The 22,627-nt window shown below is 41.8% G+C and overlaps 1 protein-coding gene across 1 annotated transcript in view; it reads left to right on the forward strand.

Annotated features, from left to right (window-relative positions):
- The window catches only part of tfpia (tissue factor pathway inhibitor a), a 114,039-nt gene that overhangs the window by 62,827 nt on the left and 28,585 nt on the right, over positions 1–22,627 (forward strand). The window contains 2 exon segments of the mRNA XM_020942064.2: positions 19,863–19,987; positions 19,989–20,067. Of these exon segments, the coding sequence (XP_020797723.1) occupies positions 19,863–19,987; positions 19,989–20,067 (204 nt within the window).

Below are 22,627 nucleotides of genomic sequence, written 5' to 3' on the forward strand. Positions count from 1 at the left end.
TTGAAGTCCCTGCAGAGACATGACGTGTTGAGCCCACACATTCACCACAGCAGTTTATGAGCAGTGCAGGTGTTCACATGTCACAACTGCACTGTGCACAAATGTACTGCACAAACAACACTCACGTTTAACATGTTTGACACATTCTACATGTGTCCAAACAAAGTGCAGTGTGTCTTTCACCCGTAAAACACAACAGCTGAAGAAACAACGTGCAGCGTGAAACTTATATCCACCCAAAAACATCCGGTTTCCAGTGCGGAGTGTTTGGAGCATTATAGCAATGTTTTCCAAAGACTCTTGCGACCCACCTGAGATTTTTTTGGGGTCGGTTTGTCATGATCTGCATGTAGCTCTGCAATATGTACATATACATACATCTCTGCAAATCTATGGGAAAAAGTCTATGGGAAACACTGATTACTGTTTTTCATTGTTTAAAACTAATAGTAAAAGTAATACTAATACTAAAAAGTAATACTAATTGTTCAGAGACATGATCACTCAGTCAGCAATCAAATATCCTCATTAATGTTCAATAATGGTCACAAATTTATTTTGTGATTTAGAATAATGTCTGTTGACTTGGGTCGTAAAGGTTTGTGTCTTTTAAAATATGGGTCCCCAGGAAAAAGTTTGGGAAACACTGGTTTATAGTGTCTCAAAGCCAAAGTGCGTAATAATAAATCCACATCCGGTCACAGCCTGCAGTGTCTGCGTCAAACTTAAAACAAACAGAAAATATGAACCAAAACTCTGCCAAAATCCTGCTCCTCATTGGTGAATATATCCAGCGTGGAGTGTGTGTGTTTAAAGATGTGTCCAAACATGTCTGTGTAAAGTTCACCATAATTCTCTTCATCAAAATACGTTATTAAAATAAGAAAATAAAAGCACACGTGTCATGCGCTGCTTTTGATATAAAGTGTCAAATACGAGACACAAAAGTGAAACTGAAGTGTTCTTCTTAACATCCAACTGCTGCACCACTGGACCAACTCTTCTTAAATGAAGTGTCATGTTCTAAAGCCCCACATGAGTAATTAGGTCAGTAAAATAACAAAATAATACATTTGAAGTAGAAAAGAGTATACAGTATTAACATTAAATTAAATTAACAATTAAATGTGTTACATTTAAAGAGATAGTATGGTTGGTGCTTAGCCAGACAATTTCATTTCTCTCCAGTGACCAGGTCAGGAATCAGAATACACTAGACTGTTCACAAAAAACCCAGAAATTGTAGAACCGTGGATCGGCCAATCAGCTGTGAGCTGTGTGGTACAGCCATGGATCTATTAAAATAACAGTAAACAAAGCGGTCGAGATGGATGTAGACGAAGCCAGACATTATGTGTTGGTACAATTCCTGAGATCGAGGATTTAAAGCCGGAATAAAGAGAATGTTTGGTGAATTTTATCAAGGGGAAAGATGTTATCGTCCTTTCTTCCTACAGGATTTGGGAAAAGTTTAATATACCAGTTAGTCCTGTTAGCGGAGCATTACATATGTCACGTTCATCTATACCAAATAGCAGAAACTGGTTAAATAAAAAAAGTCCCTTCCTACCGTCGAGCGAACAAATCTTAATGCTTCTACGAAGTGAAACCTGCTGATGAATCAGGCTAGTTGGTGCCAACACCGATCATAATTCTCACCACAACTCCCCCTCCTGATATCATCGTCCATCACGATGATTCACTGTAAACTTTGTCAACTGCCAATTAAGGAGACATCGCCCAAACCCCCTCACTGTCACCTTTTAGAAGAAAATCAAACTTCTAAACAGAACCATGAACACTCAGACTGATCCCAGGCTCCTGAAAATGTACTCTTTAAATCCATTTAGTGTTTTTTTTCTTGGGTTTTCAGACTATCTTTAAAAATCTGATTCCATGTGTTTTGTCTTATGTGTGCACTGTGTCGCCATGGTAACTGCTGAACATTCCACCACACAGATACATGTAGAACACCCCCAACGTGGTGTAAAATATCAACTGACCTGCCTGTCTTCTCAGAGATGTTATTGCTTTCTCTGCATTGTTCTGGAATACAGCATTAAACGAATAGAAAATACTGTATATCTTCACGGAGACAAGTTACGGGTCAGATCTGCGGAGAGGCGAGCCCACGGATAGTAAGAACGTGTGTTTTTTAAAGGTCGTTTTGGAGAAATTGAGGAGCGAGAGCTGAAACTTGAACAAGAGAAGAAGGAAAACTGCTTGAATATAACTGAAGTAATGAGGAGAGGGCAAAGAGAGGGAGAGGGAGAAGCAAAAACAAGGGATGAAGAGAGACAGGGAGCGGAGAGCGAGAGGAGAAGAGGTAAGAAAGAGGTGAGACAGGTGAGGTGGTGTAAATAATAGATGTCCAATCAGAAAACCCAGACGGATCATCGCTTACGGCTGTCTGAACGAGAAAGGGAGAGGACGGAGAGAGAGAGACCAAGAGAGGAGAGAGAGAAGAAGAAAAGGGGATAGAATATAGAGAAAGAAGAGAAGGAGAAAACGAGAGAGATGGAGGGAGGAGAGAGAGGAAAGCCCAGATTGATTCAAACACAGAGCTCAGGGCGGTGGTCTGAAAAAAAGAGAGAAAGAACAGAAAGAGGAGAAAGGAAAAGAGGAAGAGAGAGAAACAGAGAAAAAAGAGGAGGGTAGGAAGAAGACATACGGAGAGGAGAAAAGCCGAAATGGATGTCAATGTCAGGGTCTGAAAAAGTGAGAGCGATGAGAAATAGGAGGAAGAGGGGAGCGGTAGAAAGAGAAAAACATGAAGAGAGAGAAAGGAGTGGGAGAGAGAGAGAGAGAGAGAGAGAGAGAGAGAGAGAGAGAGAGAGAGAGAGAGAGAGAGAGAGAGAGAGAGAGAGAGAGAGAGAGAGAGAGAGAGAGAGAGAGCCCAGACGGGTGACTCCACCGGTTTACAGACATATAAGGTTATCCCGTTAGCTCAGTCCTCGGGGAAAACTAAAGTCAGGTTTTCATAAATAAAAGAAACAGATACAGTGTGAGGTTGTGGGCCACAGGCGTCCAGGGGATAAGTCCCTCTGGTTTTCCACCATAATGTTTAAAAGTATGACAGGTTTAAAAGAGACATACAGGACTGGACTTTTTGGAGCTTTAGTTTTACCCGTGTTACAGTCGTTTCTTCGCATTGGCGTCTGAAGTTGTATTTGGAGTGATTCATGAATGTTTGAGGATTCAAGACGTCATTGCACCGATCTGCTCCGTTTTCTCCTCCACCGGTACTCGCCCAGTTTACGGTCGTGCGTCAAATCATCTGCGTCGCCTTGAACCCCCTCCGCAGAGCGTCTGTAATCAGTGTTGGGGAGTAACAGATTACATGTACCGGAGTTACATAATCAGAGTACAAATTATGAGTAACTGTATTCAGTTACAGTTACTGTTTCAGTGAGTGGTAATTGGATTACAGTTACTTTACTGAAATAAATGGATTACAGGGCGGTATTTTCCTGTTTTACATTTTGGGCTATATCCCTTCTTTTTTTTTTTTTTTTTTTTTTTTTCAGTAATTCCACTCATCGCCGGAAACTAAACCAGATCTAAAATAGATCTAAACCAGGTCTAAACCAGGTCTAAACCAGGTCTAAACCAGGTCTAAACCAGGTCTAAACCAGGATCTAAACCAGATCTAAACCAGGTCTAAACCAGATCTAAACCAGGTCTAAACCAGGACTAAAACCAGGTCTAAACTAGATCTAAACCAGGACAAAACTAGATCTAAACTAGATCTAAACCAGGTCTAAAACCAGGTCTAAACTAGATCTAAACTAGATCTAAACCAGGTCTAAACCAGGACTAAAACAAGACTAAAACAGGATTTAACAGGACTAAATCATGCTGCACGGACGTGTCTCCTTCTCTATCAATAATATTTTTAATTTGGTTCAGTAAAGTCTGGGCTTTTCATTTTCTTTTATCAGACAAAACATCTTATGTTACAATTTCCTCGTCTTTGCTTCTCTACAGAAAATCAAGTAATCCAAAGTATTCAGATTACGTTACTCACTTTAAGTAATTTAATGGATTACGTTACAAACTACATTTTGGGGTATGTAATCTGTAATCTGTAGGGGAATTACATTTTAAAAGTCACCTTCCCAACACTGTCTGTACTGACCGACTGCACCTCAGAATTTTCTAACTACGTGTCGAAACGAAGCAGACGGCAGGAAAAGCGACGCAGACAATCAGGGCTGTGATTGGTCCTCTCTGCGTCCGCTCTACAAACATTTCCTGTACGTTTCCCGCTTTATTTTGTAAACACGAACGCCATTTTTTAAATCCTCGCCTCCTAGCGTTGTGGCGGCGAATTATTTTGTGATCTCAATGCAGATCCGTAAATCAAAACGGCGAAAAGGCGACGGCGGCAGTGTGCGTTGAGTCGAAGCAGAACTATGTTTTTAGGTTCTTTTTTCAGATCTAGAGTTTGTTTTCATCCCTGATAGTTTGGACTGCTCCCTGCACTTTTCCTCAGAGTCACGTGATGTTGCTGTGACGTGTCTGGTCACCTGATTTAAACAGGTTTTGGTGCTGTCTTCCTACTGGAGGAGGCAGGACGACAGCGCCACCTGCAGCCCGACTTCCTCAGGACAGATGGCAGATGATGCTGTCGTCCTGCCTCCTACAGTATCAATACTGGAAGACCAAATGAACCTCATTGGACTATTACACAGAACTGTTTGGCCTTCAAGACTGAAGTTAAAAAAAACTTATATAACACCTGAGCCTATTAAACAATGACAGAATTCAAAGAAAGAAAAGCAGCAGATGAACAGTAAGTTTACATTTACAATTTTACTTACGACTTACTGTAAATATATGAGACAAAATATAAATTCAAACAAACAAAAGTAAAGCATAATTCATTCATTCCAGAGCTTTATATCTTTATATCTTTCAAAACATAATGACTTTTACAGTGTTAGACTTTTTTTTTTTATTTTTTTTTATCATAACTCAGATTATTCCATATACTAACCTCTTGAACAAAAATACAATCACTTTTTATCCTTCACTTGAAAACTACCTCTTCATGACATCACAAGGTGGAACAGAGCATATGGAGCTTTGGAGATGTAGACAAACTAATAACAAAGAGTTACTCAAACATGTGTGAATGAAATAAAACAGAACTTCAGGTCTGTTTTTGAGGAGGGGACAGCATTATAACATTGTTGAAATCTCACAAGAGTCAGTTTTGTGTATTTAAAATGTCCAAGTAATAACAAAATGATCCACCGTGTCATAGATTAGAACTGTGGAGCAAACACAAACACGAAACTATTTACTCACTTAATAACTGTTGTGGAAAAAAAAGATATATCTCTTGATGATAAATAATGAATCCATTTGTGAAGCCCAGTGAGTTTTTGGAAAATAGACAATGGTTTGTTGTTGTTCCAGCAGATATGGACAGGGCTGAGGCCTGTTCTCCACGTCAGACCCCGATGATACAAAGCACCAAGTTTATGTCCACTGAGGTGTGGTCAGATGTGCCTGATCTGATTTACATCTATATTCACCTAGAAGATTAAACAAGACGAGCAAAAGGGACAGAAGTGTTTACACTGAAAGGTCTTTAACTAACGAACCAAATGAGTTTGAGTTACAAGACCAAATGTGTTTCTAAAAGAGAAACTCTTCACTATTTTAACTGAATCAACCATCATCAGTTGCTGGTTTCAGATGACGTCACGTTGATGTCACCAAAAGCAGAGGGAGTCAGGAAGTAAAGTCAGACACACAGAACCCGTTTATCTCCGATGACTCAGCACCAAAATGCCTAAATTCTGTGCAATCTGTGGTTCCTGCAACTGCTCTAATCAGGAGAAAGATAAATGTTTTTTTTTGGGTTTTTTTTCATGTACCAAAAGTGATGTGTCACAAGTGAGTAGTTTAAAAATAAAACAGTTTGTGCGTAAATGGACAGAGCTCGAGTTTGCACTGACCACTTTGTAACGGTTAAGGATTGTGTCATTTATTCATCAATATTTTCAAAGTTTTTTTTAGAAATTATTTTGAATTGGAATTATTTAGATGCATATAACACTAAAGGGCCGTTCACACCAAAGCATCAAAAAACGCCTTGACGCCTCTATTTGGACGCCTTTGCATTTGAGTTTAGACGCCCCCTGGAAACAAGAGCCCGGTCCCGCTCTTTTCCCGAAACAATGTCAGACCAGACTGAGAGAGACTTTAGTGTTTTTATGACATAAAACATCAGCGGAGGAGATCGGGTCGATGACTGGGTTCGGATATGTATTTATACTCCACTAATGACACTGGATCAGTCCTGGTTTAGTCCCGGTCTAGTCCTGGTCTAGTCCTGGTCTAATCACGGCCTAGTCCCAGTCTATTCCCAGTCTAGTCCTGGTTTAGTCCTGGTCTAGTCCTGGTTAAGTCCTGGTCCGGTCCTGGTGTAGTCCTCGCGATCGTCTCTGTGATTGTGGTGAATATATTTATTCTCCGCTCATGTTTGTGGTTCTCGTTCTGGTTCTCGGGTTTTTCTTCCTGATAATAACGTCGCTGTGTCACTGGATCCTCGTTCCTGATTGGTTGACGTGGTGCGTCTGACGCGAAAAGTTCAACATTTTCAAATTCTTGACACTGACGCCTTGGACGCGCGTCTAGAGCGTCGACGCCAAAAAAGCTCAAGACGCGCCGCATCGACGCCAGATTCGCATCGCGCTGACGCTGAAGACGCGCCGCAAAAACGCAGGACGCTCTAGTTGCTCGTCCGCATCGACTTTACATAGAAACTGGACACTTTGACGCTTTGGTGTGTACGGCCCTTTAGTGTTATATGCATTAGAGGTCCTTACTTGTCACGTAAAAAACTTTATGTGGTGCTCAATTTATTAGGTTACTGCTGTAATTTACCATTTTATACCTTTTTATGAACCCAATCAGACACAAAATAGTTGTCTTCTCCAGTCTTTCAAAGTCTTTCTTTTGTCTCAGTGTAATATGAGGTCTGCAGCACCACATCATTTATCATCTCCATCACCTCAACTCTGGGTAAATCCTCCAAATTGCAAGACAAGTCCCACTTCTTCATATCGTACGGGTCATAACCTGTATTTAGACAGATTTTTTCAAACTTCAAACTGTCACACATTGTGCTGTGTTTAGAAGCGGAGCCAAATACTTCCTGCCCCTCATCTGAATTTCGCGCATCGTCAGGGTCACGGGAGTCAAACCCGGCAATATTTTCCTGTGGATGGGGACAATTGTGTGTGCTGAGCCTTTACACTTGTTAATGATGCTCTGGTGTCGAGTAGAAACCACATTTATTTACGCAAAGACACACTGAGAGAAATGTGTCCACAATATACATTTTCATCACATAACCAACAACCGAGCTCATCAAAACAGCTCAGAAGTTAGTGACAGAGGGCCGGCTCGAGACCTGTTGAGTAAATGAGCCAAGCTGATCACGGACCATTAAACAAAACATCTTGATTTGATTCTAATGTGATCGTTTACACAACTCTGCAATCACATTCAGTTTCACAGCCTTTATTTTAGCGTTTGTTAAACAGAAAGTATTATAAAAAAATGACTTTATGAGCTTTGAATGTTCCTCCCTCATCAAAAACACCTTTTAGAGTCATCCATGCGTGCTTGAGTAATCTAGTGATCTCTCCCACGCACTGTTCAAACCCTGCTTAGAGTTACCTGTAGGTTCCTGTGCGACGCTCCGCCCACAAACGACGTGCAGTGGTTTGATTAACGGGGTGCATGTTGTGAAGGGGGAGTGATTAAGGGTGGAGAGCAAAGTGAGAGGATAATATAGCATTTTTAAAACAATAAAAGACATAGGTAACATGGGTGCTTTTCTGGTGGAGGGTCGGTCAAACACTTTGTCTGGTAGCAGTAGAGCTTTGTGATTATCGAAAAAATCATTATCTCGATTATTTTGGTCGATATTGAAATTATGATTATTCAAACTATTATTATTTTTTTGTTACACGATGCATTTATTCAGCATTTCTCTCTCTCAAAAAAACCCAACACTTTGACACTTGATAATTTACACAAAAGTTTCAAATTGAAAATAAATATAGGCTACAAATATGAACCTTAGAGCAGTTTTGTGATGTGTAAAACATAAAATGAATCAAATATACATGAAACATGAACATGAAATGAGACATAAAAAAATAAATGTATCCAAAATATACTCAATAGTTAAACTCTTCAGCTCTTCTGCAATTCTACAAGCTCTTCTACTATCAAACAAGTTAGGGCGACTCACATTAGGACTGTCAGAACTGTGCCATGCTCCAGTACGTTTGCTGTGGGTTCTATGTTCCGCACTCACACCTGCACAACTGAACTGAGCCACGGCCGATAGCGTCATCACACGGCGCTGTTTATTTACATGTGGGAGAAGAGTGAACGCTTTAGTGGAGAAAATAAGTCCAGCGGCAGAAATATCTATGAATTAGTGAGACAGATGTGAGTCCTGCTGTGATACACTCCTCCAAGAGTTTATGGAGATAGTAAGAGGACAGAGGAGTGAGGACAGAGGAGTGAGGACAGAGGAGTGAGGACAGAGGAGTGAGGACAGGAGGAGGAGTGAGGACAGGAGGAGTGAGGACAGGAGGAGGAGTGAGGACAGGAGGAGATGAGGACAGGAGGAGGAGGACAGGAGGAGGAGTGAGGACAGGAGGAGATGAGGACAGGAGGAGGAGTGAGGACAGGAGGAGAAGTGAGGACAGGAGGAGATGAGGAGGAGTGAGGACAGGAGGAGATGAGGACAGGAGGAGATGAGGACAGGAGGAGGAGTGAGGACAGGAGAGTGAGGACAGGAGGAGATGAGGACAGGAGGAGATGAGGACAGGAGGAGAGGACAGGAGGAGGAGGAGGAGTGAGGACAGGAGGAGATGAGGACAGGAGGAGATGAGGAGGAGTGAGGACAGGAGGAGGAGATGAGGACAGGAGGAGATGAGGACAGGAGGAGATGAGGACAGGAGGAGATGACGCTGCACAACGTTTGTCTCTGTCACAGTCCTTAGTGAAGGTCAGTGTGGATTCACTGTGTGTTTTAGAGCAACTTTATTCACTGTTTTTATTGTATGAGTGACATCAGTGCAGACACACACACACACACACACACACACACACACACACACACACGCACACACACACACACACACACGCACACACACACACACACACGCACACACACACGCAAGGATCTTATAGTAAAGTGTGTGTGTTCGTGCTTTGTGTGTGTAAAGTTCCAGCTGTGCCTGGGCCTGGTTCAGTTGTGCTCACACTGGACAAACGTACGGTGCTTTAGAGGTGATCTGTGCTTGGGCACAGTTCTGAAGTTCCAGTGTGAGTGCTCACGAAATCATTTCAACTCAATGATATGAGTCTGGAGATCGTTTTATGCACAAATCAAAATCACGACCAAAATTTTATTAATTAATTGCACAGCCTTTATTCACAGTACGACATTCAACCTTTCTATCATCATAGACCCCAAACCAGATCAAGTTACAGGCCAGATCTGTGGAGGGGCAACCCCACTCACAGTCAGAATGTCTGTTTTTCCAGGTATTTTTGAGCAATAAAACCAATTTAATTGAATAAATGTAAAGTAGATCTGTTTAATGTCACACTGTGGCCATATCAGCTTGTAAAAAGCCTGATCCTGTCAGATCTCAGAAGCTCAGCAAGGCCACGCCTGGTTGGTACTTGGATGGAGACACTGGGAAAATCACAGTAGGGCACCAGTCACAAAAACTGTTGTTGTGTCCTTAGGCAAGACACTTCACCCACATTGCCTCGTATGAATGTGGTGTGTGTGTGTGAGTGATGGTGGTGGTCGGAGGGATCAATGGCGCTGATTGGCAGCCACGCTTCTGTCAGTCTGTCCCAGGGCAGCTGTGGCTACAACAGTATCTTACATCACCGGGTCTGGAGTGAATAATGTTGAATAATTCTCTGTAAAGTGTCTTTGTGACATGTGTGTGTGAAAAGTGCTATAGAAACAAAAACTTACTTACTGTGGAACATTCCAGGCAGAGCAATGACATCTCCATAGAAACAAGCAGGTGGCAGACGCCCAACCCAAAAGTTACATGGCACATTTTTAAATCTGTTAAGTTTTAATAGAAGTGTAATAGTCCATCACTGCTCTCCTCTAGCCCTTGTTCCATCAGCTGCGTCTGTGTAAAAATCATAGTTTTCCATTAACATTTATTATATTCAAATTGAAACAGTGGAACAGTAATTTCCCATGTGTCCCAAAGAGTTTGAGGAGTGTGAGAAATGGGACTGGCCGGACTTTCCGTGTGTTTTTCTGAGGTTCTGTCCCAAGGTTAATGTGGAGACTTCAGAGGACTTCATTTGTAAGTGTCACGTTCTCATTAAGACAGAGCCCGAGGAGCCCGAGATTACACACACAAGAAGTGTGAAAGATACAACACACAACCCAAAACAGGACTCAACCAGGACTAAAACAGGACTAAAACAAGACTGAAACAGGACTAAAACAGGACTGAAACAGGACTAAAACAGGACTTAAACAAGACTGAAACAAGACTAAAACAGGACTAAAACAGGACTTAAACAAGACTGAAACAGGACTAAAACAGGACTTAAACAGGACTAAAACAGGACTTAAACAAGACTAAAACAGGACTTAAACAAGACTGAAACAAGACTAAACAGGACTAAAACAGGACTTAAACAAGACTTAAACAAGAAGAAACAGGACTCAACCAGGACTAAAACAAGACTCAACCAGGACTAAAACAAGACTCAACCAGGACTAAAACAAGACTAAAACAAGACTGAAACAGGGCTGAGCCAGGGCTGAACCAGAGTTGAAACAGGTCTAAACCAGGACTGAAAAAGAACTGAACCAGGGCTGAACCAGGAATAAACCAGGACTAAAGTGAGTGTAAACCAGGGCTAAAGTGGGTCTAAACCTGGACTAAACTCAGCCTATACCAGGACTAAACCAGGGCTAAACCAGAAATAATACAGGACTCAAATGAAGGTCTAAACCTGGACTAAAGTGGAAGTAAACAAATAAACTAGAACTAAAGTGGGTCTAAACTTGGACTAAACCTGGTTTATACCAGGACTAACATTTCCTCAACATTTCCTCAGTCCGATTGTTCATACAGATTTAACCAGAACCAGAATTAATCAGGTCCAAACTAAACCAGGAATAAAGTAAGTCTAAAAAGAAAATATGATCTCCTATTGGGAAAAATAAATAAATAAAAAATAAGTCCAAATCAGGTCCAAATTGGGACAACAGATCTAAATCAGGGCTAAACCAGGAATAATATTGGACTCAAATGAAGGTCTAAACCTGGACTAAAGTGGGACTAAACCTCAACTAAACCCACTCTTTACCAGGACTAGGTCTAAAGTTGGTCTAAACGTGGACTAAACTCAGACTAAACCTGGACTAAACTTAGACTTAACCAGGCCTAAAGTTAGTCTAAACCTGGACTAAACTTGGACTAAACCTGGACTAAACTCAGACTAAACCTGGACTAAACTTAGACTTAACCAGGCCTAAAGTTAGTCTAAACCTGGACTAAACTTGGACTAAACCTGGACTAAACTTAGAGTAAATCAGGACTAAAGCTGGTCTAAACCTGGACTAAACTTGGACTAAACCAGGACTAAACTTAGACTAAATCAGGACTAAAGTTGGTCTAAACCTGGACTAAACTCAGACTTTACCAGGACTTAACTAGGATTAAAGTTGGTCTAAACCTGGACTAAACTTGGACTAAACCTGGACTAAACTTAGACTAGACCAGGACTAAAGTTGGTCTAAACCTGGACTAAACTTGGACTAAACCTAGACTTAGAGTAAATCAGGACGAAAGTTGGTCTAAACCAGGACTAAACCAAGACTAAACCAAGACTAAACCAGGAGTGAACCAGGACTGAACCAGGACTGAACCAGGAGTGAACCAGGACTGAACCAGGAGTGAACCAGGACTGAACCAGGACTGAACCAGGAGTGAACCAGGAGTGAACCAGGAGTGCAGCGGCTCCATGTCTGAGAGTGTGTCAGTAGTGAGCTGTTTGAAGGATGTGAACTCAGAGCCATTATAAACAGACTCCAAGTCCAAAAACAACACCAACTCAGACTGAAACAAGAACAGTCAACTGTGAGGAAATATTTAGACAGAAGTGGAGTCCAGGACATGTTCCTCTGACGTGAACCCTGACAGAGGAACGAGGATTATCTTGGAGACTTTAATATCACACAATTGTTACCATCTATTACCAGGAAAAAAATCATTAAAGCAAAATGTACTTTTTGGAGCTTGCTACCTTGATATAACGTTCCCTCATCAAAACACATCTGAAGAGGTTTTAGATGCATGTTTGAGTCATATTGTGATCTCTCCTGGGCCCTATTCAAACCCTCCTTACACTTGCAGTAACGGTGTGTTCGTTTATTCATCCGACTCGGACGTCTGAGGACGCTCCTCTTTTTCTTGGAAGAAACAACTCGGAACTCGGAAAAACTCAGAGGAGACCAAGAAAGAATTCTAAGATAGAATCTAAGACGACTGTGCCCAGTGTCACTATGAAGTATGAAATGTTTCCATTGTGTATGGAACTTTGGTGGTTTAAATGACAATTTTTGTAACTCATATTACTGCAATACCTTGTCTGTATTACTGCAAGTAATACAGACAAGGTACTGCAGTAATACAGATGCAGTAAGGTACTGCAGTAATACAGACGCGGTAAGATACTGCAGTACCTTACCGCATCTGTATTACTGCAATACCTTGTCTGTATTACTGCAAGTACCTTATTGTGTCTGTATTACTGCAAGTACCTTGTGTAGTTGAAGTACTTATTTCGGGGCCTGGTACGCGGCCAGTGCTATGGCAACAACAGTACTTTTCCGGTTTGGCGTCCTCGTTTTTCTCGGACACATGAAACATAATAAAGGTCTAACCCAGGACTAACCCAGGACTAAATATTTATCACAAAGCTTTATTGTGCAGAAGTTGATGTAATAGTTGAGTGTTTTTATAATTGTCCAAACTTGCCGTGGAGGCGCGTGTCCGAGCCTGTTCTACTCTCAATCTGTTCATCTTTTGTACTCGGTGCTCAGAGTCACGTCAGGGCCACAAACCCACAAATAACACATGGATAATGTTACAACAGATGATCCAAACAGGTGGAAAAACATGGATGAACTCATATGTGATGGGGAATTATGAAATCCTTTTAGAGAGGGTGAGTCGCCATGTTTGTTTTGACACAAATCAGAAATCATAGAGACAGTTCCACTCCATCGACTGTATTGATTCTATGCAATGACATCACTCTGGGGGTGTTCTGCCTGTATGTCTATGACGAAATGTTCACAAGTTACCATGGTGACACAATGCACACATTAGCAAACACTGCCAAAAAACAAAAAAACAAAACACAGACTGGATTTAAAGAGCACATGTTCATGATGAGCCTGTGATCAGTGAGAGTTCATCAGCCACAAAGATCAGACTGAAGTCTCACTTGAGCGACAGAGCGTCAGAGAGAGAAGAGAAGAACACCTCTAGGGAATGTTGATGACATCAGCTGCAAAGTGTCAGTATATAAATTTGCTTTTCCTGTTCCAAACAGGAAGTGAGCATGGGTGAGCTCTGCTTAAAATTCACTTTCTATAGAAAAAGTGTGGCCCTGCTCTCTGTGACTGTGACAGAGAGAGGGAGCTGCTGGTTCTAAGCTCTACGTGATCCTGCAGTTTTAGTTTCATGATGTCATCTCTAAATCAGGATATGAACATTAATAACAAACCCATGAGGTTTCTTCCTCTGAGATTGCTCCTGCTAGTGTTAGCAACAGGTTGATTGACAGCCTTGTTGCTAAGGGCCTGCTCCCTGCTAGACCAGTGGTGTGGGCAGGACGGGGTTTGCATCTTCAAAAGCCTCGCTTCTGATTGGTTCTTTGGTTTCAGTGCCTGGTTTCAGATTGATGAGCTTCATTTGACTGAAACCAAAAGTTATAGGTGACATCGCACTTGTTCAATCTTGTTTATACAGTCTATGTTCGATTTTGCAAGATGGATTTTTGTGATATTGTTCTTAAGTTCATAAAGTCATGAGTCCATCTGGAGAGACTCATGCTGTGATGTTTAAATTTGCTCAGCAGTGGGTGAACCAATCATAGAGCAGCACTGAGGTTTGGGCAGAACCAAAACAAACATGGTCCCAGTTTTGGTTGGCCAGGGAAAGATGACCTCGGTCAGGGCTATTCAACTACAGTTTGAGGAGGTCCAGTTAGAGAAAATCTCAAACAGTGGTCCAGGACATCATAATGTCTAAGTTGTGTTATGATTGAGATACAGAAGTAACCTGGTGTTATCAAAGTCTGAATGTATGAACTATAGACTGTCAAATCAAGCAGCACACTACAGCCACACACTACAGGATTTTTTGGTCTTAAATGATTTTTAAATGTTCGACAAAAAGTGCACACCACAGACACAAGGAGAATCTTTAGAGATTTTAAATCTCTGATCGCAAAAACTGCAGCCAGATCTGTCTGCAGACCACAAGATATAAAGATATAAAGTTTGTGAGCGCAATCATGTCGGCTGTTTCCTGTCTGCAGTAAAACCAGTCGCTCTGAGACTGTTAAGTGTCCAAAGATCAGAGCTCTGCACTTCTAGTTTAGATACAATTTAAAACTGTGTTATTATTATTTGTGAAATGTGGTGCAAAACTTCAGATACGTGATTTGTAAAGCATAAAAGATTGGCAAAAAGGCCCATAGGAAGTAGAGTCACTACCACTGAATTCTGGGAAAAGGAAATTGCAGCCAAAACCAGGAAAATTCCCCTGTAGTGTGTTCAGAGATAAGCTGTAACATTATCGCTTAAAACTGAATCTGCCCGTCAAAATGTAAAGTCATTTAATCATTTGTTATCTGTAGGTTCTTGTGTTTATGGGATGGTGTCTGGGTCTGGACTTGGCCCCGTTCCCCCTGTTTGTGACCCCTGACCTACGTATATAAGAACTAATCCAATACCTGTTGTCATTTTTTGTAATAATTAAATATTACTGCTACTGCAAATAGTACTACTACTACTACCATCACTCCTACTTGTACAATACTCATATTGAACTGAGCAGAAACATATTTTCTCCTTCTGGCTGTAAATATTCAGCGTAGTCTCTTGGTGCTGGAGAATTGTTGGCAGCTCATTCTGAAATGGCTCTTTCACATTGGACTGGAGCGGTGTGCAAAAGCCCATTCACACAGGGATCACGGCGCCATCACAAAACAGGTCCAGCTGCAGCTAATCTGTCCAAATCTGCACCTAATCCTCCACAAATAATCTACTCCCTGTGCAGGCGGCATCACAATGCTCCTGCCTGATCCGCGTCACCATCTCCACCAGGAAACGCACAGAATCACAAACATGTTTACACCTCGGGACTGACCTGCTACAGGCCAGCTCTAGACCTGGATTAGACCTGGTTTAGTCCAGCTCTAGACCTGGGTTAGACCTGGTTTAGTCCATCTCTAGACCTGGGTTAGACCTGGTTTAGTCGATCTTTAGACCTGGTTTAGTCCACGTTTAGACCCTGTTTAGTCCATCTATAGACTTGGTTTAGTCCATCTTTAGACCTGGTTTAGGCCACATTTAGACTTGGTTTAGTCCACGTTTAGACCTGGTTTAGTCCATGTTTAGACCTGGTTTAATCCACATTTAGACTGGATTTAGAACTGGTTTAGTCCATGTTTAGATCTGGTTTAGTCTTGGTTTAGTCCATCTTTAGAACTGGTTTAGTCCACATTTAGACCTGATTATTTAGACCTGGTTTAGTCCACGTTTAGACTTGGTTTAGTTCATGTTTAGACCCGGTTTAGTCCACATTTAGACCTGGTTTTGTCCGCATTTAGACTGGACTTAGAACTGGTTTAGTCCATGTTTAGATCTGGTTTAGTCTTGGTTTAGTCCATCTTTAGAACTGGTTTAGTCTACATTTAGACCTGATTATTTAGACCTGGTTTAGTCCATGTTTAGACCTGGTTTAGTCTTGACCTTTTTTGGCCTGTTTAGATTGAATGCACTGGATTTTCATAGCACTGTTTTGGATGAAGTGTCTCCTGGTTTTCCCAGCAGTCTCCCATCCAAGTGCCAACCTTGTATAAATCTGATTAAGGCCTGTCTGAGACCTGGTTTAGATCTGGTTTAGACCTGGTTTACACGTAGGTGAGCCCTGGCCTCTGGTGTCCTGGTTCCAGCCGTCCATAGTTCTGGTTCAGTCTTAGTTTAGTCCTGGTTTAGTCCTGGTTCACATAGACGTGTATGTGGATAGTGACGTGCGCTGCCTGATCCGTCCTCTCTGTGCTGGAGTTGCTGTTATCTGAATGCGGGCCGCAGGAGTTAGCGTCCCGTAGGATTAGCCCGTATCTGCGTCGCTGGATCTTTAGCCTCTGCTGCACACGAGCAAACAGGTAACAGCCAAAGCAGAATACCGAGAGAGCAAAACGAGGGCAAAAAGAAGGACAAAAAGAGGGAAAAAAGAGGACAAAAAGAAGGGCAAAAAGAGGGCAGAAAGAGGGTATAAACAGGGTAAAAAAGGGGCAAAATGAGTGTATGAATGATGTGATGATGTATTTTACTCAAACATTGTGTGAATGAAGCAAAACACAACTCCAGGTCTGTTTTTGAGGAGGGAACAACATTAGAAAATGACTTAAAGTTCAGAAGAGTCACTTTTGTGTAATAGAAGATCTTTAAAGCTGCACTGTGTCATTTTTCTGGCAGAGGGTTCAGTCGTCTCCATGGAGATGTTGTTGTTTTTCCTGTAATGTTCGATTCAGTGTATTTTTGTAGAACTCGAACTGCAGAAATGGATATTGTACAGATTATTGATTTAGACCTTTTTCAGTCCTGATTTAATTCTGGTTCAGTCCTGGTTTTAGTCCTGGTTTAGTTCTGGTTGAGTCCTGGTTTAGTCTTGGTTTAGTCCTGGTTTAGATCTGGTTCAGTCCTGGTTTAGTCTTGGTTTAGTCCTGGTGTAGTATTAGTGTAGTCCAGGTTAAGCGAGAGAAAAAGGTTTGATGGAGGAAAGAAAGAAAGGGAGAGCGAGAGAGACAGAAAAAAGAAGAGAAGGAGGGAGAGGAGAATAGAGGATGTTTGGAGAAAGAAAAAGAGCGACAGAGCGAGGAAGGTGAGATTAAAACGATACATAACCAAACCAATTCTACAGACGATTTCCTTAAAGTCACTCTGATGTTTTCTTTTCTCTAAATGAAAGAGTCGTCTCCTCCTGTTTTCTAATGCTTTTGTATAGAGTCTTCTCTCTCTCCTCCTCTCCTCCCTCCATCCTCTGTCCTCTCTCTCTCTCTCCACCGTGTTATTTCTCCATTCTCTTTCTTTTTTGTTCAGGCTTTTATCTGCTTCTGTCTGCTCATCTCCACTCTCTCTCTCTCTCTCTCTCTCTCTCTCTCTCTCTCTCTCTCTCTCTCTCTCTCTCTCTCTCTCTCTCTCTCGCTGTCTCGCACTTTGGACAGCCTCTCTCCTCTCCCCTCTCCTCCTTCTTTCCCTTCTCTTTCTCTTTCCCTCTCTCCCTCTTTCTGTTTTGGATACAGTCTTATCTTTCTCTCTCCTCCTCTCTTCCCTCTCTCTTCCTCGCTCCTCCTCTCTCTTTCTCTCTTGTTTCCTCTAACTCCCTCTCTCCCTCTCTCTCTGATTTTGGTCTTACCTTCCTCTTTCTCTCCTTCTCTCATTTTTGGATAGAGTCTTCTTCTTCCTCTCTCATCTCTCTCTTTCCTCTCTCTCCCTTCCTCTGTTTTTGGATAGAGTCTTATCTTCCTCTCTCTCTCTCTCTCTCCGTCTCTGTGTTTTTGGAGAGAGTCTTATCTTCCTCTCTCTCTCTCTCTCTCTCCGTCTCTGTGTTTTTGGAGAGAGTTTTATCTCTCTGTCCGTGTGGCCTCATTTCTCGTTTGTTCCCATGAGCTGAACAAAAACATGTTTCCTCCAAAATCCTCCCAAACTAAAGATGAAAATACTGTAGAGTCTCTGTGGCTCTGAGACCAGACCAGGTCTAGACTAGATCTGGTTCAGTCCTGGTGCAGTCCTGGTTTAGTCCTGGTCCTGGTGTAGTCCTGGTTTAGTCCTGGTTTAGTCCTGGTTGAGTCCTGGTGTAGTCCTGGTTTAGTCCTGGTGTAGTCCTGGTTTAGTCCTGGTTTAGTCCTGGTGTAGTCCTGGTTTAGTCCTGGTGTAGTCCTGGTGTAGTCCTGGTTTAGTCCTGGTTTTAGTCCTGGTTTAGTCCTGGTTTAGTCATGGTTTAGTCCTGGTTTAGTCCTGGTTGTAGTCTGGTGTAGTCCTGGTTTAGTCCTGGTGTAGTCCTGGTTTAGTCCTGGTGTAGTCCTGGTTGTAGTCCTGGTGTAGTCCTGGTTTAGTCCTGGTGTAGTCCTGGTGTAGTCCTGGTGTAGTCCTGGTTAGTCCTGGTGTAGTCCTGGTTTAGTCCTGGTTTAGTCCTGGTGTAGTCCTGGTTTAGTCCTGGTGTAGTCCTGGTTTAGTCCTGGTGTAGTCCTGGTGTAGTCCTGGTGTAGTCCTGGTTTAGTCCTGGTGTAGTCCTGGTTTAGTCCTGGTGTAGTCCTGGTGTAGTCCTGGTTTAGTCCTGGTGTAGTCCTGGTGTAGTCCTGGTGTAGTCCTGGTGTAGTCCTGGTTTAGCCTGGTGTAGTCCTGGTGTAGTCCTGGTGTAGTCCTGGTTTAGTCCTGGTTTAGTCCTGGTGTAGTCCTGGTTTAGTCCTGGTGTAGTCCTGGTTTAGTCCTGGTTTAGTCCTGGTTCAGTTCTGTCAGTTGTCAGTATTGGTTCTTACGTTTAATAAATGTTTTATTCTTGTATTTTAATTTTTCTAGAACTATGTCTGTTCTAGGCTCAAGTTAGACCTGGTTTGGTCCAGGGAGTACTCTTACAGTACTTTTACTTAAGTAATATATAGTACAGAGTAACAGTACTCTTACTTGTGTAATACATAGTACAGTGTAGTCGTACTCTTACTCGAGTAATAGTACAGTGTAACAGTACTTATACTTGAGTAATATATAGTACAGAGTAATAGGGCTGGGTATCGTTAAGTTGCCGATACGATACATATCTCAATACAGTGCACTTTCGATTCGATATGATATATTTCAAATCGATTCGATACAGTTCAATAAAAAATCAAGTCTAAGTCGTGGCTGTGATACTAAAAGTCTTTGTTAAACCATTTCTTGTGCAAAGTTCATATGAAACACAAACATTTTAATCCTCAAAACAGAATCAAAATGTCAAATGTGTCACATAAATGAGTTTCCTTTCACTCCACAAGCAACAAAACTGTAGCTGTAACAAAATAATTTAGTAAAACACACCTAAAAATACTCTTGGTGATATATCGATACAGTAGCCCACGATATCGATACTGTATCATCACATTAAACGATACGATATATCAATATTCCAATATTTTTGCACACCCCTACAGAGTAACAGTACTCTTACTTGAGTAAAAGTTGTATTTCCTCTTCTCACTGTGAGTCTAAAGTGACTAAATGTGAAATGATTTGAACAGTTGTGTTTCCTGTGGATCCTTCACATGTATGAGATCTGATACTTTTACTTGAGTACTATTTTTTACTCTGACTTCAGTAGTCCTGTGGATAATATTTGGATATAATGCTACTCTTACTCGAGCTACTTTTGTACTTTGTTTTGGCTGCTCTTCTCGACTCTGAGTGATTGTTCTACTGACATTTATTTTGGCTCTTGTGCTGTTTAACCACACTGACCTAACGCCGTGTGTGTGTGTGTTTTCTTCAGGAGGAGGTTTTGCGTCCGAGCGTTTCATCTTCCGGGAGCAGTGTGCGCTGAAGGAGGAGCCGGGCCTCTGTAAGGCCATCAAACAACGCTACTACTTCAACATCGACTCAGGACGGTGTGAGATGTTTCGAGTTCGGAGGCTGTGGAGGAAACGACAACAACTTCGAGAGCAAAGAAGAGTGTGAGGAGACCTGTGTGGTGTCAGGTATGTACCACACACACACTCATGCATGTTGTGGTAATCTAGTGATCTCTCCTGGACCCTATTCAAGCCCTGGTTAACAGTAAGATCCTGTACAAGGCTCCGCCCACAAGTCTACATCACCCACACTCCCACTCAGCAAAAATACACAAAAACATGATACAAACCTGTGCAACTTGACAAACCTGATGTGATGTGCAGTATTATCATTTGCGGAATTCACGCTGAGTTTGTTGTGATAGTGCTCTGAAGGGGGAGTGACTCAGTGCAGAGAGCAAAGGAAGGGGGAAAACTGAAACTTATACAACAGGTTAATGATGATCTAAATATGTGATGTGTTATCAGTTCAGACTCCACAGAAATAAAGTATTTCTATATATTTTGAATGATCTCCTGCTCTTTTATGAACCACTGGACTGGAGGATTTCAGGTCTGTTCATATTTCATAAGAACATTAGGACTTTGTCTTGCTCCCAGAGCTCGACCAACAAAATGACATCACTTTGTTGGTCCAGCTCCTGTTCCCAACACCTCAGCTGAGCAGAACTTTGTTGGGCAGTTCTGCAGCACTGTCCCACATCTTTGCTCTGATCGGTTATGTATGTGGCCGTGGTTTATCTGTTTCCTCGTCAGTGCAGAAAAAAAAAAAAAAAAAAGAATGGTTTTGAATCACAGCTGGAGGAAATGGTGAGAAAATACAAACATCTGTACAACTCGACGCTCAGTGTCTATAGAGACGTCAAATAGAAGAAATTCATGGAGGGAGATCACCGACATTTTAGACTCAGAGGAAAATCAGTGTAAAAGAGTCTGGAGTCATCTCTGTGATATGTTTGCAAAAGCCAAAAGACGAGTCACCAAAAAAGAGCAGCCAGGCAGGAGGACGAGAAGAGTGGGGCAGTGTGGCAGCAGAACATCTTTTGAAGTATGAAATGTCAAGGCCCCAAAAAACTTTGTTCTTATCACCTCAAGAACAAGAACAAAGGAATAGGCCTTTAGTCTGATTTTACACAGTTTCTTCAGTTTCACTGCAGACACAGCAGTGCCTCGGATCATCTCCTGTTTGTTCTCGTAAACTAATGAGTGAAGTGAAGTTCATGAAACGTGCAGAGTCCAGATGAGCTGCAGCGTGTCCTCCTCCTGCTCCACCTGTCGTCATGACCCTCCCAGAGGAGAACAGAACACTGTGTGTTTAACACTCAAACAGACTGATTGATTGATTGATTGATTGCATTTATATAGTGCCTTTCAAGATCCCCAAAGTGCTTTACAGTTCATTATTCAGTCACTCCACACTCAGTGGTGGTAAACTACTATTGTAGCCACAGCTGCCCTGGGGCAGACTGACGGAACAGAGACAAACTCTGTTCACACTCTGGGAGGAGGATTATTTTACACTTTAGTCTCATGAGTTGTGACCTCACAGCGTTAGGTCTGAATAAACTCACGTGTGAACAACATGACCTAATGCTTAAGACTAAAGACATGTACAGGAAGTGTGTATGGCTGCTGTTCGTCTCTATCAACTCTGGCTCCAGTTCACTTTCTATTGAAAAAGTCTCTCCTCTCTCTGTATCTGCTGCTGTCAGACTCCTGAGTTTGTTCTTAAAATGTTTGTATTAATCTGCTCGACATGATCCTGGTGTTTTTATTTTACAATTTCATCCCTAAATCAAGATATGAACATTAAGAATAGACAAATCAGGTTTGACTGACACTTTTGCTAAGTGTCCTCTGTTAAAGCAGTGTTTTCAACACCTTCACTCTCCACTGACTCTGGTTTCTGTGGTGCGAAGGAGGATTTATATATATATATATATATATTATATTTATTAATGCTCTTGGGAATTCTGTGTGTTAGTCAGATAGGAAGTGTTCATGGGCACGCTTACAGCTCCATCGGCTCTGGCTTCAGTTGACTTTGACATTGAAATATTGTGGCTCCTTCTCTGCACCTGCTGCTGTGAGCCTCGTCATTTTGGTCTTAAAATGTTTGTATTAACCCGCGACACATGATCCTGGGGTTTTTATTTCACTATTGTATCTGTAAATGAATTCCTGTTTATAAAATGGATTTAATTTGCTTGTATAACTGCAGGTGTCGATGAGCTTCATTTGACTCCGCGTCTTTATTCAGTTTACTCTCGCGCCTTTGAACTCAGATTAGAATTTTTGGAAAGTCAATGGGAAAACTTTACTTCAGGAAGCAGAGCTGACTCGGGAGTGGGCAGAATTGAGAAGTTCCATAAAAATAAATTTAAAAAAAGAAAAATGTGATGTTATAAAATATGTGCCTTGTTTCCTGTGTGTCGGGTGAATAAGTGTTTACAGTCAAATAAACTCTTGGCACATTTGTCACGCACTCCTGTTTTTATAACTCTGTTTCTTTATAATCTCTCTCTGATAAAACCTCTTATCTCTCTCTACGCTCAGAGTCCACACGAGTGGGTTTCTCTCTCTCTCTCTCCTTTTCCTTGCTGTTCTCTCTCTCTCTCTCTCTGTCTCTCTTCCTTTTATCAGAGTTTAAGTGGAGTGTGTACTTTCTCTTTCTCTTCCCTGTCTT

This window comes from Boleophthalmus pectinirostris, unplaced genomic scaffold (genome assembly GCF_026225935.1).
Source record: "Boleophthalmus pectinirostris isolate CB_2022bp ecotype Guang Dong unplaced genomic scaffold, ASM2622593v1 HiC_scaffold_1, whole genome shotgun sequence".
Lineage (NCBI taxonomy): Eukaryota > Metazoa > Chordata > Actinopteri > Gobiiformes > Gobiidae > Boleophthalmus > Boleophthalmus pectinirostris.